At 35.0% G+C, this 17,937-nt stretch overlaps 2 protein-coding genes across 2 annotated transcripts; one reads left to right on the plus strand and one right to left on the minus strand.

The window, feature by feature from the left end:
- Positions 1–6,446: 6,446 nt before the first annotated feature.
- Positions 6,447–9,438, minus strand: LOC143616331 (transcription factor bHLH130-like). The gene is made up of 6 exons (XM_077089193.1): positions 8,722–9,438; positions 7,637–7,818; positions 7,348–7,527; positions 7,168–7,233; positions 6,984–7,052; positions 6,447–6,522 (listed from the first exon to the last, which is right to left on the minus strand). Exons 1-6 carry the CDS (start codon positions 9,371–9,373, stop codon positions 6,475–6,477), a joined length of 1,197 nt encoding a protein of 398 aa, XP_076945308.1. The 5' UTR covers positions 9,374–9,438; the 3' UTR covers positions 6,447–6,474.
- Positions 9,439–12,733: 3,295 nt separating this feature from the next.
- Positions 12,734–17,067, plus strand: LOC143616328 (uncharacterized). The gene is made up of 7 exons (XM_077089191.1): positions 12,734–12,899; positions 12,986–13,086; positions 15,080–15,148; positions 15,236–15,294; positions 15,381–15,441; positions 15,541–15,594; positions 16,653–17,067. Exons 1-7 carry the CDS (start codon positions 12,734–12,736, stop codon positions 16,929–16,931), a joined length of 789 nt encoding a protein of 262 aa, XP_076945306.1. The 3' UTR covers positions 16,932–17,067.
- Positions 17,068–17,937: the final 870 nt, after the last annotated feature.

Consider the following 17,937-nt stretch of genomic DNA (forward strand, 5'->3'; position numbering starts at 1 on the left):
ATTTATGGATTTGAACAATTTATAGAAGTTTTGACCTGGTTTTCATCAAACCAGTGTATAGTTTATATTAAAATGTTAAAGTTAAAAGATGAATGGACTTCGTTTAAACATAGTTGTTTTGTGGATATATGTGTGATGGTTTTGTGAATTTGTAACTTTAGAGAAGCAATATAAAAGAAAATTATTAAAATCTTGGTTTAACAACTTTTTTCAATGTTAACTCATGTATAAATGAGTAATGTTCGGATTGCGTGTTCTTAACAAGTAATAAAGCTTAATTAAAGTCTAGGTAAAGATAAATGTAAAGAATGACAAAAATGAGAAGTGTGAGAATGATTTATGCTCACACAAAAAACTCTAAAAAAATCAGAACTCAATATATAAATAAATAAATAAAGTCAAAATGTTTATCCTGTCATTCTCGTTCCCCAAAAAAAAAAAAACGCGTAAAGACACAATGCCGAAAATGAACAAACAACATAATGATAAACAAAAAAAAGACATATAGATCGCAAAATATAACATAATGCCAAACAAAATATGGCACAATGTTAAGTAATATAGTACAATATCAAGAAAAAGAGACTCAATGTCAAGAGAAAAAGATATAATTAATGACGAAAATAAACACAAAACACAATGATAAGCAAAAAAACATAATAATTTTTTTCACTCAACATTGTGTGTGTGTGTGTGCGTTTTTTTTTTTTTTTTTGAGAACGAGTAAGACGGTAGAAACAATGTTCTGTTTTTACATTTTTTGTTTTTGTATTAAAATTTGGTTTATGATTTTTTTTATTAATTTTTCTTTATTATTTTTAAAGGGTTTTTTTATGCCTATAAATCCTCATTTTTCTCTCCGTTTGTAGAATAGCTTGACTCTTAAAGTCATATGGTATTTTTATTTACATAAACTTAGTAATTAATTAATTATAGAAAAACCTTGACGGTTTTAAACATTAGTTGGTTGACATTTGAATATCTTTCTTTAACTAATAATTAAAGGGTTATGTTGTATCCTTGATTTGGTGCCAATAATGAGGATTGCTTGTCGTTTTAGGTAACAATAACTAAAAAATATTAAGGTACAGTTGATTTGTGCATTGATTGGCTTTCAATTCCATTTATAGTAGATGCACTAAATTGTAGATGCGGAAGATTGTCATTGTGTCAGGAGTTATAATTTCATATTCATGATAGAACACATTTAACTAGAATTTAAGGCCTTGCAATTTAAGTATGCTTAGACTCTTAGGAATTATATAATAAGGACTTTCTATATGGCATTTCCAACAAATCGAGTGACTCGTGCTTTTTTCTGATTACACATCTAAATAAAGAAGAAGAGTATATATGGGAGAACTTCAAAAACAAAACACAAATAAATAGGCTTCCCAAAAGGATAATCGTCATGAGAATGACAGTATATATATTTTGGAAAACATAAGCCATTAACAAAGAAGTGATCTTTCCAATTCTTTATCTTAGAAGTAGAGTGGATTGCTTCAGGAACCTGATTAAAGATCAAACTAAATATGCAGGAAAAAGCGTCACATTAGTAACCATGTTAAGCACACGATACAAAAGTTCAAAATGCGGAGCTTTAGCGAGACTATGAGGATTGCATTGTGATATGTGGACCCATGAAATATGACAGTTAGAGGAATCAACTAAATGGAATCATGTAGTTTACGAAAGCAAGTTTCAGTAAACAAAGCAGTTTTTTTTAGCAAGAAAGGGATGTATGTGTAGATTCTTTGCATGTAGAAGTAACGTGATTTAATTCCTAAGAAATGCCATATAAATTCGTAAAATGTTCAACATTTTCTTCCGCCATAATGTAGTAGAAAGTTGTCATATTCTTCTTAAACGTTTTAGTAAAAGAAAAGATAATGAAACATCCCTGAGAGAAACGAATGAAATATCGATGGTGATGATTTTGTAAAAAAAAACATGGAAGATAATCCGATGATGATTTTGGAAAAGATTTAGAATTTGGAATATAACCGTTTGCATTTATTGCGGAAGGGGTCGGTCAAAGAACGAACCATTGATCAATCAACACGTGGCAGAGAAGGAAATTAAGGGTCCAATCAGTTAGGGGTAGGGGTGTTCAAAAGTATCCGAATTTGAATCCGTATCGGAATTATCCGATAATCCGTATCTGAAATATCCGAAATTTCGGATTCAATTCGGATTCGGATAGCAGTTTTAGGATTTTTCGGATAGTTCGGACATCCGAAATATCCCAAAATTAATATTTTTTTTAATTTTATTTTATATATAAGGTATTAAGGTAAAAGAGATGAAACCCTAAATCTTCTAATTTCAAAAACAAGCCACTGCTATCACTCAATAATCTCAATCTCTGTTCTCTTTCTTTCCACAAGATTACGATTCACGGCCATCCACCTCCGGCTCCAGCCCTCATTCACCGTCAGTCCGTCACCGCTCACCACCTCCAGCCCCCGCCTAACCGTCGACCACCTACAGCCCAGCCCTCGTTCACAGTCAGTCTGTCACCACAACCCTTACCGGCAGCTGCTAGCCCGCTACTCTAACAAATCGTGTTGCTGCCTGTTATCAAACTCTTGTTGGTGCTCAATCAAGTTGTATTTGTTATAAATAACACAATAAAATAGAATATTAGAAACTGGAATGCAGTGGAGATATTCGATGAAGGAGTGGGGGAAAATAAAATTCTTGTATGATATATGTCTGTGAAAAACTTGAAGGTTTTGCATTGCCTTTTTCTTCTTCTTATTTTTTTTGGTATTTCGGAATTCGGATATCCATTTTCTTATCCGAACGGATATCCGAAATTTCGGATATTCGAAAGTTGGATATCCGAAATTTCGGATACGGATTCGGATAGTAAAATTAACTATCCGAAATGTTCGGATATCCGAAACTCCGGGTATCCGACTTTGAACACCCCTAGTTAGGGGTATTCAAGTGACGTAGGGGATACGATAGAACGAACAATGATAAGAAGGTATATCATAAACAAAGGTTAATTTGATTTCGAATTGAAGTCTAATGATTCGTACAACGATGATAAAGCGCATCTCCAAGTTGGGGGACTTTAAGGGGTATATCACCCTAAATTGGTAAGAGAGTCCAAAACCAGTTTTTATAGGACATGGTTTCACTCTTCACATGTTTGGAAACTTTCATGTCATTTCTATTTATAAATAATAGCAGAACAATTATGTTTTTATAATAATAACTAGAACAAGCATTTATATAATCTTAATTTAAAAACATTACATAATGCTAATTAAAAACACATTTATATATTAAAAAGAAAGAAAATTGGTTTTAAATAATCTCAATTATGGCATATCAGCAAATAACAGTCCCAACTTAACACTTGGCTGGTGGTGGCCCTAAATAAAGGTGTATTTGTTTTTAGCAGTCCGTGACTAACGAAGCCTTAACTCTGTTAATATGATGTTGAGCTGGCATACCCTGTTGTCAAAAAAATCTTATGTGGTATAGAAGTGGGCCCCAATCCCCACCTTTCCTTTTTATCTCCCTTCTTCTTCCCCTTACCTCCACCATCCACTTCACACCACCATCACTAACCTACAACCACCACCACCACCTTCTTCCTCTTTTCCGCCGTCATGCACCACCACCAACCCATCACCGTCCATCTTCAATCCCATTGCAAAATAGAGCCTTAATTCTTAAAACATCAAAATTACACCTATGATTTGTTCAATTGAATGTAATAACCGAACAACTAAACAAAGTTAGATTGGAATCCATCAACTAACGAAATAATCTCTGAATGAAACATAAACCCTAATTCTCCGCCTCTGTTTCGTGAGGACTGTACAATCCGATTGAACATCAACATCGACAGTAATTAATTAGAAAAACACCCCTTGATTTCTTTAATTTTCCATGTTCCTCTTTTAAGCTACATATCTTCAAATTCTCACATATTTCTAACCAAAGCGTGAGAACATTCACAAATTAAGCATCATAGTAATGATGTTCGTAATGGGATTAGATGGACTGTGATAGGTTGGTGGTGGTGCGTGGCGGCAGAAAAGTGGAAGAAGGTGGTGGTGGTTGCAGGTTAGTGACGGTGGTGGGAAGTGGATGGTGGGGGTAAGGGGAAGAAGATGAAGAGGAAGGATGGGGATTGGGGCCCACTTCTATGCCACATAAGGTTTTTTTGACAACATGGTGTGCCACCTCAGCATCATACTAACGGAGTTAAGGCTTCGTTATCGCGAACCATTAAAAACAAATACACCTTTAGTTGGGACCGTCACCAGCCAAGTGTTAAGTTGGCACTGTTATTTGCCGATAGGCCATAGTTGGGATTATTTAAAACCAATTTTCCTAAAATGAACTACCTTAAAACCCTATTTTTATCTTTCTAAAAATTATTGAGATGATGGCAAATCATTTTATCCTAAGGGATAGTGAGGTTGTTTCTAGTAAGACCGGTGGCTATAAAAAACCCCTTTTTACATGTAAACTATAGTAAATCCAAGTAACATTGAGTGTTGTCAAGAGAATAAGACAACCAACAATAGAAAAAGATGAATGGTAATATAGTAGTAGTGCATTACCTAAACATAAAGTGGTGAGAGAACTATATTAGTAACAAATGATAGATTAAACAATGAAAAGGCAAGAACAAATAGTGCGGGCTCCATGATAGTACGCATAAGCTTTGCCAAAAGTTTCTAAGTCATGAAAGATCTTAGGCAAAGGTAAGACAATTGAAAAGGTAAGCATGAAGCGAACCACCAAAAGTGTAGGAATAAACTAAGTATATGCAAAACTATGGTCCTAATGATAACCTATGACAAAAATACTCCCTAAAAGTCCATAATTTTAATCCTACATATTCACGAAGCCCTAATCATGTTCTCAAAGAAGTTCAAGTCTAATAATCCCTTTCTAATCCGCCCGTTTCATCTCAATCTAGGTCTACCACGCCTCTCCCCCATAGTTAAGGTTTCCACAGCTCTAACTATAGTTGTCGTCTATCTCCGCACATGACCAAACCATCTTAACCTCACATTCCTTATCCTACTAGAGATACATGTCACCTAAACCTATTTCAAATCACTAACTTTCTAATTCGGCCCAACCTTATGTGTCCACAAATCTGCATCAACATCCTCATCTCTTTTACCGGCCTCCATCTTTCACATTTGTGTCTTTTTGATGGGTCGGCAATAAGCTTCATGCAACATCTGTCATAGCCGATCGCATTATATCCTATAAAATTTTTCATATAACTTCGTTAAACCTCTTGTCACATAATACTCGTATACCTAACAAATGTTTAATCCTTTGATTAACTTAGGTTGCATCTTGCTTGCAGCCATAATAACTCACTCGTGTAATCGGTAATCAATCAGGTTCTATGCACCCAATTATGATATAGGCGATAAAATTTGTTCAAAATCTGGAAGTAAGGACCTACCCTTCATCTTATTCATGACCAATATGACATATGCCTTCTTCTTTATACAGTCTTTCTATGTTTTGCTTGTTCTCACACTGCCTTCATTAGTAATTGAATTCGTTGATTTACAAGAGTTCGGTAGGCTCTTCTTCCACCAATATCACCATTATGCGGGCGACGCTAATTAACGTGGTTTCTTCCACCTCATGATTTCTGAGGCTATTATGACCACCTTCGACCACGTGATGCTTTTCCTCAAGCACCAACGTGGTTATGTCGAACCTAGTAGTGAGATTATTCACTACACACCACAATTCGCCAACCTCAAGACCCTTTCCATTGGGATATTTTATCAAAAATCTTCAGTGGTCGCCATCAGGATAGTAACAAACTCTGATACCAATTGATGCAAAACAAAAACAAAGAAACCAAGAATAAATATCATAGTGATTAATTACTCAAAAGGTTAACTTGAAAACGATTGATAAAAGTATAAATAACGACAAGTCTAAGCCTCTTAAATGGGCAAAAATGATTAAAATCAAAATTTAAAAGATGAAACTAATTCTCCAGGCATGCATATTTTTTTCCGGGGAATATTACAAGATCTAACAAGCAGGTAATTTGTTTACATTCAAGAATTAGTTGTTTGTATTATTAGTTACTATATGCTCGATCGTTTTTTATATATGATAATTACCAGGTCACAAGTTCTTAATTAGCTTCAATTACTTAAATTGAGTTATGAGCACACACCCCATACAGAACATATATAGGAAAATGTTCAACGGTTAACAAAATTAAAACCTAGCTAGCTTCATGATTTTACAAATGATAATCACATTGATCCAGACTCGGATGATGGGTGTCGCCCATGGTACACGAATTCGAAGAAGAATGTTTGATCTAATAAACCTAGACTACGTTGGTTTAACCAACGCGTAGAAAAAAAATCACAATTGCTTGATGTACCGTCTCCGTCTTTTTCCATCGTAAGGCTTAATGAGAAACCAAGTTATATGGCTGAACATCTTTTATTGTTTACTTGAACACTCGCACCTTGACCGAGCATCTTTGAGAGTCTACACGCAAAACAAAAGAATGTTCATGAGAGTAATGCGGGTAAATCCTTACTCCAATTAATGATATTGTTTCGTGAAATATGTTGCTTAATTAGGAACCACATTCGTAATCCTATCGTTGCACTTCTAGACAGTCCGCTACCCAGCATTAGTTTTATAGTTTGCTACTATAGCTAGCGAACTTTGCCAAGTGAAGTCCATAGGGTTTTTTCACCGAACTTAACACACCCTTTACAATTTTTCAGCAAACTCTACAAAGTTCACTGCCCACCCAAGCAAACTTGTTCAAGTTAGCTTATAGGGTGACGAACTGCCTAGAAGTAAAAGAAGTAAAACGCACACACATATATATAGACAGTCTCATTCCTAAACCACCTACTTCCACAAAAAGATCCTAACCAAGGGATGCCATGTAAAAAGTTATATCATATGTAATCATGAATATGATTTCATCGGGTTACCTCCAAATCTTTCTGCAGATCTTTGATGTACTGAACAGCCATATCTAGCATGTCTGCGGTGCTTGTTTGCTACAAATGGTTAAATGAAAAAAATTAGATCTACCACATATATTATGTTAAGTAATGCAAAACTGATGCATAATGGTTACTAATTAAACTATAATGTTGAGGTTTAAACATTTACCTTGTCCATGTTAGGAAAGAGATCTTGTAGCTTCTTCATTCTAGCACTGATTTGGGTTCTTCTCACCTGCAAATTGCAAGTACGCGTCAACATTAAGTCTATTCAATTCGGTTATGTATCGATTGTATTCATTTTAATTACCATTTATAAATAAATGAAACTAATTAGAGTGTTTCTTACCCTTTCTGCAATGCTTCGTGGGTGTGTTGCGCATCCTCGTGCTGCACGACTACTCTTGCTAGGAACCAATTCTTGTCCGAATCGCAAGAACTTTTCAGCAACTGCCATTTCAGTAGAAGTTTTGGGCAAGCTCAAGTGATGGACCAAACCAGGATTATTATAATGTCCAGATAATCCATTCTGAAAGCAACAAATCATATATATAATAACTGAATATCAGAATATGCATGCAATATATTATGCAATTTTCAAGTGGCATTATTTTTAGAATCAGATAATTAAGAGAAACCTGTCTCTCCAACGTTATTGGATCGCCATCTCTATTCCTTTTCAAGCTCTTGAATGTCGAATCGTTTATTTGATTCTTGTTTTCGGGAATTTGAGGTAAGAACCCTGTGGAGAAACTTATGTGATTATTTAACCTACTTGAAGAAATGGTTTTCTCCACATCTCTCATGCCTCCAAAACCAGCTATAAAAATTGACAATAATCATTAAATATAATATTATTAATATTGAATATGAAATGTAAGCTTCTATATATAAAATTATATAAAAGAACTAATACATACTTTAAAATGGATAATAACTTGTATTAAGAATATAAATGAAATCAAATACTTAAATATTTTTATGCCAGAAGCATGTGTTCCCATTCCAAAAGTACAGGAATATTGGAATCTTTTCTGGATCCATATCTACTTAAATTGAATAGTTTAAAAGTATATATTAGTATGAGTTCTATAATGAAAAAATGAGTTGTTCAAAACATGACATTGTGGAATCATATAACTCATAAAGATTATGTTGTTATAAAACAGAATTAAACAATTAGCACAAGATGGTAACAGTTTAACAGCCATTTTATTAAAAGAAATTAAATTTTCAAGCATTGACTTCATAATGATCTTTCTATAGTATCCAAAAGCCAAGCAACCTAGTTGGAAAAGTCAACTACATTTATCTCCAAATTTTCTTTTATTTTAAGGTGGATAATTAACTACTTTATTTATATAGGATTAAATGATTAATGGGATTAATCACTTTGACAATGCGTTTAGTTAAAAGTTTGTGGGCCTAAAAAGTAATTTGATTTTCAATGCATAGATTTCATTGGAGGAAGTATAAGCATAAACTAATTATTTATTAATTGCATGCAAGTTGTAATAAACAAACAATTCAAAGATAACAAAGATATTAAGATAATCATCCTAGGTAATTAAATATTAATGATAATTATGATAACGACAAATCTCTTAATGTTCATGGACCAACACTTGATATGGAGTATGGACTGTTGAGTGTGTTTGAAGGTTTGCAAGTTGAAATAAACAATAAAAAGATTTTAATAAAGGAATTAAAAATTAATTACCACTTTCAGAATTCAAGGCGGACAGAAATCCAGCTGGAGAGCTACTTTGTCTGATCAGATTTGAGCTTGTTGAGTTCATGGATCTGATTGTTGACAAACTTGCCGGGTTATTATGGCCATGATGATTGTTGATATTATTGTTTTGCGTGTTTTCGTAATATATACCAGTAGACACTTGCGGAAAATCTATCTTCTGAATCCCTGATTCATCGGATTCTAGCTTCATAGATGATGATTCATACGGTATAAACTTCTGTGAATATTGTTGTTGCTGTTGTTGTTGCTGGTGTTGGTCTAGTTGTTGTTGTTGCTGCTGTTGTTGCTGGTGTTGTGAGAAAAACGACTCATGGTTTGAGGATGTGTCCGGAGCAAAAAAATCATCTTCAAGGAGATGTGCATAGAACGAGCTTGGAGCGGAGCGATAGCGCGTTAACGAGCTTTCAGATCGCGTATTATTTTGAATGTGGTTATGAACCCGACCCTGATTATAGTTATGTTCATGATTATTGAAGTTGGAGTAAGAATTATTTGAAGACATCATATCCTTCATCTTCGAAGACTCACCATCCGAAGGATGCTTAAACGTAGACGACGAATGCAGCATAGAGTTCACATCGGCCGCCATGACGTCCGATAATCCAGCTTCGTCGTACATTGTCGAACTCGGCTTGACAATGATCAATCAGTTTATTATTCTCATTTTGTGGTGGAAAGAGTTGAATATATGATGGTGAGAGAAAATGGGAGATTAATTGATACTTTATATAAAGTTTGAGATTCTAGTGAATTGAATATGGATGGATTTCCAATAGTACCCTTGGGTATTGGTGGGAATTACAAGGGTTGATACAAGGAACCTAGTGAGAAGTGTCAGAATCCGACGTGGAAGTCTAGGTATGAGATGGGTGGTTTCAAGTGCGGCGGCGCCGGAGTTTCCTTCACATGGTGGTAATGCTATTTATATACCATGTTTTAGTTTAATTTTTCTAACATTGTTTTCAATGTGTACATTAATTTGTTCATACTACATTAACATGAAGAGAAAAGTAAATATAGGTGCAACAACTATACCTAATACTTGATTAATCCGTGTACGTAACATTTATCATAGTAAATTTTAAAGTGGATCCAAAAACTATTTGATTAATTAGTTACATAGAAAAGAATTCAATACCAGTTATTTTTGTGTTATCGTATGATATCCTATTGAAAACTAATATGAGTTTTGATACCAAAGAACCTCGTAATCCAAGGGGTGTTGTGCCTAACATGGTCCACAAGTAGGAGATAAGAAGTAATAGTGAGATCAACAATGAGTGTGTGATCAATAGTAACGGTGCAATTATCACTAAATTTATTAGCAAGAACTTAAGTTAGTGATGAGGACACGTACTACAGGCACAACCCAACATCAATAGCAATTAAATTAGTGCTTACAAAAGCAACCATCTACAATATGTTGGAGGACGATTAATATCATACAAATCGTTCATGCAACTAAAATGATTTTATATATAATTAATATGGTTATTTTAAATTATATTCAATTCATCAAATAAAAACTATATAAACAATAGGCTCGCGAGCTAGCTTTAACTTTGCAACTGAAGCTCGGGTTTATGCTCGTTTATTCATAAACAAATTTATTTTAAGACTTGAGCACTTATCTCATAAAAGCTCAAATTAATTCGAGCTGATCTCAAATAGCTTACGAGTTAAGTTGCTCATTTACACCACTAGTTCTAATTCGATAACGTCATTGTCTGCCGACTTCCCCTATAAATCTTTTATTCCCCTTTTCTTTTCTTTCTGACCCAACCGTTGACTCGCGGGTCCATTTAGTCAACCCAATGAAATTTAAGTTGAAGCCCAACTACTTTTATTAAACTCAGCCCCAATGAAATTTTAAGTTGAAGCCCAGAAATTATTTTTCTTAACTCAATTTCGAGTGAATCAATTTCCGTACAAATCCGTCATCATTTTCATATTTTATCTATATCTATACTATATATAATATCTATGCTATATATAATATGAGACTCATGGTCAAATTAAGATTGTGAAATTTAAGAGTTTTACAATATTTTAAACACATGATACAAATTTAAAGGAGGCAAAGTGGTTATTGTAACACTTAATTATCACGTTTCTTTCATATTTCTCTAATATAGTTACAGTATTAGTCCCTCGACTTTAATCATTTTTTATAAATTTAAAGAATAGGGATAAGTTTAACCTCTATCTTTTACATATCTATTTTTTCTAATTTCATTTTTAACCCAACTTCCCCCACGATTTTTAAAAGGTTATAACTTTTTCACACGTTAATATTTTTTTAAAAAACATTGCACCATAAAAACGAGCGTTTTATTGTCTTTAATTTGAGTATGATATTGCTATAGTTTTTTCAGTTAAAAAATTTTTTATGTGGAGGTGTTTGCGGTATGGTTTTAATGGTTTTTAAATTAAACCGTGAGCCAAACCGAAACCATTAATAATGTTTTTTTGTCGTCAAAAATCGAAACCAACCCGTTGAAAATTGAAATCGTTTGGCCAATAAAAGAAAAAAATCAATCGTGAAATCAAATCAATGACCGGTTTGAACGGTTTCAAATCGAACAATGAACACACGTAAATTCGTTACGTGATTATCAAGGTCCGCGTTTCCCGCTGCATCGCGCGGACATCCATCTAGTAAATCTTTAAAATACAAAGAAACTCAAATGTAATAGTATATTTTATAAAAATAATTAATATGCTGTTAAGCGTATATAAATCGCACCGATCATCGTCTTAATTATTTTGAAATATAATACATCTATACAAGTAAACATATTTTATTCGGTTACAAACTTATGTTAATTTACACAAAGTATATCATCCGCCCTTGATTTATAATCATTTATAAGACGTAAAACAAAGAGTATTTTTAGACATTGCAACATGCTTTTTGTCATATATCCTTGCTTCTTGTCTCGACCATGGAATGAAAGTGTATGAACTAGAAGTGAAAACCCTAATATTGTAATAATTACTAATGAAGTTTGAACATGAAAAAATGAAAAGTTTTGGGAGACGATTGACCTCATACATGCAAATAAGCGGTCTTTTGGTATCTCCATGTTGGTACAATGATACACACGGGTCATTTAGTGGTCAAGCAATAGTAAAAGTCAATTCTGTTTAGTTTTTTCGAGCATAGGGACAAGTATAACCAGAACCGATTAGCAAAAACTTGGTTCCAATTATGGTTGTTCAGAAGTTCGCGACTCGGAGCTCGCACTGAAAAAGCTCGCTTGATATGGCTCGTTTTGAATTGAGTCGAGCTGGCTCGACTGAATTAGAAAGCAAGCTTATTTAGGCTCAGTTTATAACAAGCCAAACTGGCTTGGTTAAGCTTGAATTATTATAATTTTAATATATTTTATCTTTATATGCGTACAATATATTATTAAAAATGTAAAAAAAAAGGAGGGGGCATAAATCCCTCCCAAATCCTAAATCCCGCTCAAACCTCAATCCCTAATATAGATTATAGACAAGTTGTTGAAAACAAATGTCCGTTCTTATTTTTCAAAACTCTAGCATTATTGTTCTGGCAGATTGGTTTAGATATTAATGATCTTATTTTGTAATTGGTTTTATATGATTATGTATTGTTTTTAGCTTATTTTGAATTCGGATCAAGTCGTTGTGTATTTTTTATTCGGTTCAACACATTAGATATAACCTAATTTGTATTTATTTGAAATTTATTAATTTATTAAGGAAAAACTAAGCTGAGTTGGCTCAGTTTCAAACCAAGCTAAGCTCAAACTCAAAATTCAACTCTGTTTTAAAACCAACTCGAGCGCGAGCTTGCCCCGGCTCGTGAACAGCCCTAGTCCCAATAATATTATACTAACCCAAACCGTTAGTTTATTGTTACTTTTTCGGTTAAAAGTCAGTTGAGGGACTAAAGTTGTGAAACTAACAATAGATGAGTCATCTAGTACTCTGAACACCCCTGGAACAGATGAGCTTTCAAGTATCAACAATGGTGACCACTGGGTGTCTTAAAACCCTAGATTTCATGACAACACCAATTCACTTCCGGCGTTCAATCGCACCAACATTGCGTCTTCGTACATCCTTATTGCTTCAGTTCAAGAATCAATTCAACTCTCCCCTTTGTTCCTTATGTACACACACTCTCTCTCTCTTATCCAATTAATTGATGAGATGAGTTACAAGTAATATTATTATTATTATGTGTATATTTTTACAGCTGAAAGTTCAAGTAAAGAAGGTTTGGTTAATGGAATTGGTGTGGCCGGAAGCAAGGTCTCCGAAGGCAAACTTCTTCAAGTCGTTTTGGTTTCTCCTCAGGTCCCTCAGTCAAATCTATGTTTATGTATTGCTCGTTTTGACGTACTATACTGAAGAGGTAGGTCCCAGCAGAGCCCAGTTGGACCCGCAAGACTCACCTTGAAGAGGGACGTCTGCGCAAGGACCAACTGGCCCCGCAGGACCCACCATGCTCAGAGATGAAGACCTTACGCGCAGTACGCCAGCTGTTCCTGCAGGAAAAGCCTCCCAATGGTGAAGTACCCCGCCTGTTCCCGCAGCTGCGGATACAAGCCATCAGGGAAGGCTACCCGCACTAATAGCAAGGCTACATGCACAAGGCACTAACTCTTAATAATTCAGTGTCACCTGAAGGAATGAGCAAGGCGGGAATACTCCCGCCCAAATGAGCTAGTCCGTACGCTTCTGGAAGGTCTTTTGTACTATACCTGCCAAGGTATGGACAAAATAGACAAGATCTGACCAAAGCAGCCCATGAACCAATCACAGGGTGACAGCTCACCGACAACAGTACGAGGAGCACGCTCTAGTACAAAATGTCACTATCAGCCGCTGCCTACTCACCAACCCTTGTCGTGGCACGTACATAGCCTGCAGTTGGTGGAAAAGGAATAGTACACAGCCGGCCATACCACTATCAGCCGCTGCCTACCCACCAACTACCAGCATGGCACGTGCGTAGCCCACAGTTGGTGGAAAAGGAATATTATACAGCTGGCTGTACCTGCTTGGAAACCTACCTTCGGCTATAAATACTCCAACATCTTGGAACGGTATCATTATCTTGTATCTTATCTTCACTAGCTATTTCTCTTAATATACACTTATATTCAGAGCAATCTAGTCTGATCTTCACGCCGGAGGGTGGTCACAAGGAGGAACCCCCCCCCCCCCCTTCTCAGTGACGAGCTCACGGTGTCTGTTTTGCAGGTCATCAGAATAACCATCTCTGCCGGACCTAACCCTCGTGGGAAACATTACTTAGCCCCTAGATTATCCATAATCTGCCCGGGGTCACTTAGTGTTTCTTCATATACCTAGCTCGGCTCGTTTATTATTTATTAAATAACTTTAAATGAATTATATACAGATTTTATTAGTTTTATATATTTGAGAAAACGTTAAACGAGCCTAAGCTCGGCTCAAGCTCGTGTGCACTGTGCAGTACCTTAAACGAGCCAAAGCTTAGCTCGAGCTCGGGTTTGTAGTGTGAGATTAATACATAGAAGTTGAAAGAGCTAGAATTTGAAAAACACTAGGCTCGTTAAGGTTCGACAAGCCTAAACAATCTTCCTATACAAGACTCGCTTTTTTTGAGGCTAGGGGTGCAAATGAGACGAGCCGAGCCCGGGCTGGACTAGGCTCTAGCTCGGCTCGTTTTGAGCTCTTTTTCTAAAGTTTGAGCTCGGATCGTATGCTGTTAGTCCAAGCTCGGGGTCGGTTCGTTTATTATTTAATTAATTTATACACACTTTTAATTGTTTTTATATATTTTGGAAAAACCTTTAGCTAACCTAAGCTCGGCTCGAGCTCATGTAGTACCTTAAAGGAGCTAAAGCTCGGCTCGATCTCGGTTGTGCAATGTAAAGTTAGTACATAAAAGCCAAAAAGAGGAGAAACTTAAAAATACATAAAGCTCGACGAGCTTCCCATACAAGGCTCGAGCTCGGGCTTGATAACTAAATAAACTTTATTTGAGGCCCGTCTCGTTTCGAGCTTTTTATAGATCCGAGCTCAAGTAGCTCACGAGCAGCTCAGCTCATTTGCACCCCTAATTGAGGCTCAGGTTCGGCTCATTTGCATCCTTAATGTAATTGAGCTCTTTGATTGTGCTTCATTGTGCATCAAAAACCTAATCTGTTTTGTAGACTTTAATTTCCGTATGATTGTACTGAATTATGTCCTCTATGTTGATGTAATTGTCATTATAAAACCAGAAATTTGAGCATTGTGGCAATGAAATGATCAAATTCATAGTTCTTGTTGTTTATTCATAGCTCTATGATCCTTTTAGATACCTGGAAACACTGGATGCATTGCTAGAAGTTGTGCAGCATCAGGTGTTGGGTTGCACCTGGTTGAGGTACTTATGATACCAATTAACCTTTTATTTAAACTTAATTACGTCTTACGCCATTGAATTATAAATCATAATTTTTTTCTCCTTCAGCCACTGGGATTTGAGGTTGATGACACAAAACTAAAACGAGCTGGACTCGATTACTGGCCGTATCCTTATTAATATGACGTAGACTTAACAGTAATAACAGTAATTATATGTACTCTTTTAGTTTTCCCTTTGATCTTCGCATCAGATACGTAGTTGTTAAAGTGCACAGCTCCTGGGCCGATTTTCGTGACTATTTCAAACAACAGGTTGCTTAAATTTTAAATCATTTAGCTTTCGATTTAAAGTTCTTTTTAATAATTTATTATTTAACTTATTTAAGGACTTAAGTTATATGTGATGGACAGAGAGGTGAGAAAAGGTTGTTAGCATTTACCAAAAGAGGGACAAAGATACATTCTGTAAGTCACCACCGCTCATTGTCTATTTTTATTAGGGGTGTGCATGCGTCAGTTTTGGCTCAAACCAAACCGCAAACTGAAAATTCGGTTTTTTAGTTTTTGTAAACTGTTTGGTTTCAGTTTGTTTGGTTTTACATAGGCTTGTAAAAGAACTGAACAATAGTTAACTGTTCAACGGGAAGTTCGTTTATGATCATTTATTTAGTAGATGAACGAACATGAATAAAAAACTTTGTTCATTAGTTAAACGAACGAACATGAACACATTTCTCATTCGTTCATTTATCTCCATGAACGTTTGTTCTTTTATCTTCGTTAGTTTACGTTTGTTCGCTTTCATTTGTTAGTATATTCATTTAATATTTTTTGACCCAATTACAATATAGTCTGGTTTTAATAACTTTTTCAGTCCAACACATTGTTGTTAACGTTTACTTTAAATTGGTTTCAGCTCCGTTATGTCCGTTCATCTATGTTTAGTTATGTTTGTGAACTTTTATGTTCATTTTCTGAATGAATGAACATAAACAAGAAAACCTTGTACGTTTAAATGCTTGTGTTTGATGATCGTTTGTTCAGTTAAAGTTAAACGAATAAACACGAACATGTTCCTTTCTTGTTCGTCTGGTTCATTTAGAAGCCTAGTTTTACCGTTTGGACTTGCAATTTCTGGGCAAAGAGTTTCTTCTTTTTTTACAAAATAATGAATTTAGGGTTAAAGTTTTGGTTCTAAATTATTTTGTTAATTAGTTATTAATTGGTTATTATACATTTGGGCTAATTTATTAAGATTATTTGGGTTACAGTATTTTTTAGATTCTTATGAATTACTTAGCATTTAAAATTAAAAGGAAAATCCATAAATAAGATTCAGTTTGGTTTTTTCGGGTTTAACCGAGTATAAAATCGCAATCGAACCAAAAATTCGGTTTTCATGAAAACTTAAAACCAAATTGTTGGTTTCTGTTGGGTTCGGTTATTTGGGTACGAATCGTTTTTTTGGCTTCATGTAATAACTAAAAAAAAAAAAACTATAAATTTGTGTTTCATGCGTTTAGGATTTTTCATACAAGAGAGGGGATTGGTTGGTGTTTGGGTCAGAGACCACTGGGTTACCGCCCGAGGCTTTGAATGACTGTAAAAATGAGCTGTTTGGTGGTGGGACACTTAAGATTCCAATGGTTGAAACTTATGTAAGATGTTTGAACTTATCGGTTAGTGTTGGCATTGGTTTGTATGAAGCTTCAAGACAGTTAAACTATGAGCAGTTGCAGTTGGATACTGAACCTTGTAATGATAGCCGACAGTTATCTTTTACTGAAGATGTTTTTGCTTAAATTTATGGAATTGAAGAGTTTAGAATTTAGATTATTCATGAGTACAATGTTAGTGAGAAAATACTGTGGGAGCCAAAATTTATATTACGAAAGAACCGACTAAACTAATGTGGGGAAGGTCAACAGTCATACAGTGTTGGCTGTAGCCAAGCTGAGCTGATCAAGTTAAACTAGCCAGGTTGGATTGGCTTGTAAAAGGCTTGAGGAAGGTCGTTTACTTGTATTTTTTTTTATTTGTTAAGCATTGATTTATATGTATAAAAGCGAAAAATAATATTTTTAGCATATGTATACTGCAAAATTTATAACGCGTAATTTATAATATTATAATATTAAAATTTGGGTTGAGCAAAACTCGCAAGCCAACTTACCTAGGCAAGCTCAGCTCGTTTACAAACGAGGTTGGGTTGGCTTGGCTCATTTACAAACGAGTTGATTTTGAACTAGCTTTTATCAAGCAAGTTGTGAGCATTTTTAACAGCAACAAGAATCCAGTGGGCCTTATCCCAACAAAAGGTTCATTGTCCAAATGTTAAATGACTATGGATACTTATGGCAAGTTTGTTTTAGCAGTGTCAAGGAACGGGCCATCCGATTAAAAATATAATCTCAAACTATGTCTAGGGGTGTTTGGGTATACGCAAATTCAGTTATCTGGAAATCGAAATGGATATCCGAATACTGAAAGTATAATAGTGTTTTATAGGATAGTCACACAACAGTTTACTCTGTTAGCCAATTTCATGACAAGTACACTTCTAGTTGCAATTTGAATTATTGGCACCCTTTTGGTCATATTAAGGCGTCTAAAAGTAGTGTGAATCTTAATAACTAACTTCAACATGTCTAGGGTAGATTAAATTATAGACACCCGTTTTTGTTAGCGTGCATCTTGATACTATTTTGTTATTTGCCTAGACTCGTGAAGAATAGATTAATTGTAATATGTATGTATTAGTCTTATAAATTAGTTCTTCACTAAACAATAAAAAGACCAGGGTGGTGG

This window comes from Bidens hawaiensis, unplaced genomic scaffold (assembly GCF_021521415.1).
Source record: "Bidens hawaiensis isolate Kalapana, Puna unplaced genomic scaffold, B.hawaiensis_p1.1 tig00046810_1, whole genome shotgun sequence".
Lineage (NCBI taxonomy): Eukaryota > Viridiplantae > Streptophyta > Magnoliopsida > Asterales > Asteraceae > Bidens > Bidens hawaiensis.

What these genes read in the sequence shown, in the direction of transcription:
- LOC143616331 (XM_077089193.1), bottom strand. Translation starts at nt 9,373, where the DNA reads ATGTACGACGAAGCTGGATTATCGGACGTCATGGCGGCCGATGTGAAC. An exon ending in CACGAAGCATTGCAGAAAGG is followed by an intron (nt 7,234 to 7,347) that starts GTAAGAAACACT and finishes TGCAATTTGCAG; the next exon opens with GTGAGAAGAACCCAAATCAG. An exon ending in ATCTGCAGAAAGATTTGGAG is followed by an intron (nt 6,523 to 6,983) that starts GTAACCCGATGA and finishes TTTTGCGTGTAG; the next exon opens with ACTCTCAAAGATGCTCGGTC.
- LOC143616328 (XM_077089191.1), top strand. Translation starts at nt 12,734, where the DNA reads ATGAGCTTTCAAGTATCAACAATGGTGACCACTGGGTGTCTTAAAACC. An exon ending in TCGTTTTGGTTTCTCCTCAG is followed by an intron (nt 13,087 to 15,079) that starts GTCCCTCAGTCA and finishes TGATCCTTTTAG; the next exon opens with ATACCTGGAAACACTGGATG. An exon ending in TTGGGTTGCACCTGGTTGAG is followed by an intron (nt 15,149 to 15,235) that starts GTACTTATGATA and finishes TTTCTCCTTCAG; the next exon opens with CCACTGGGATTTGAGGTTGA.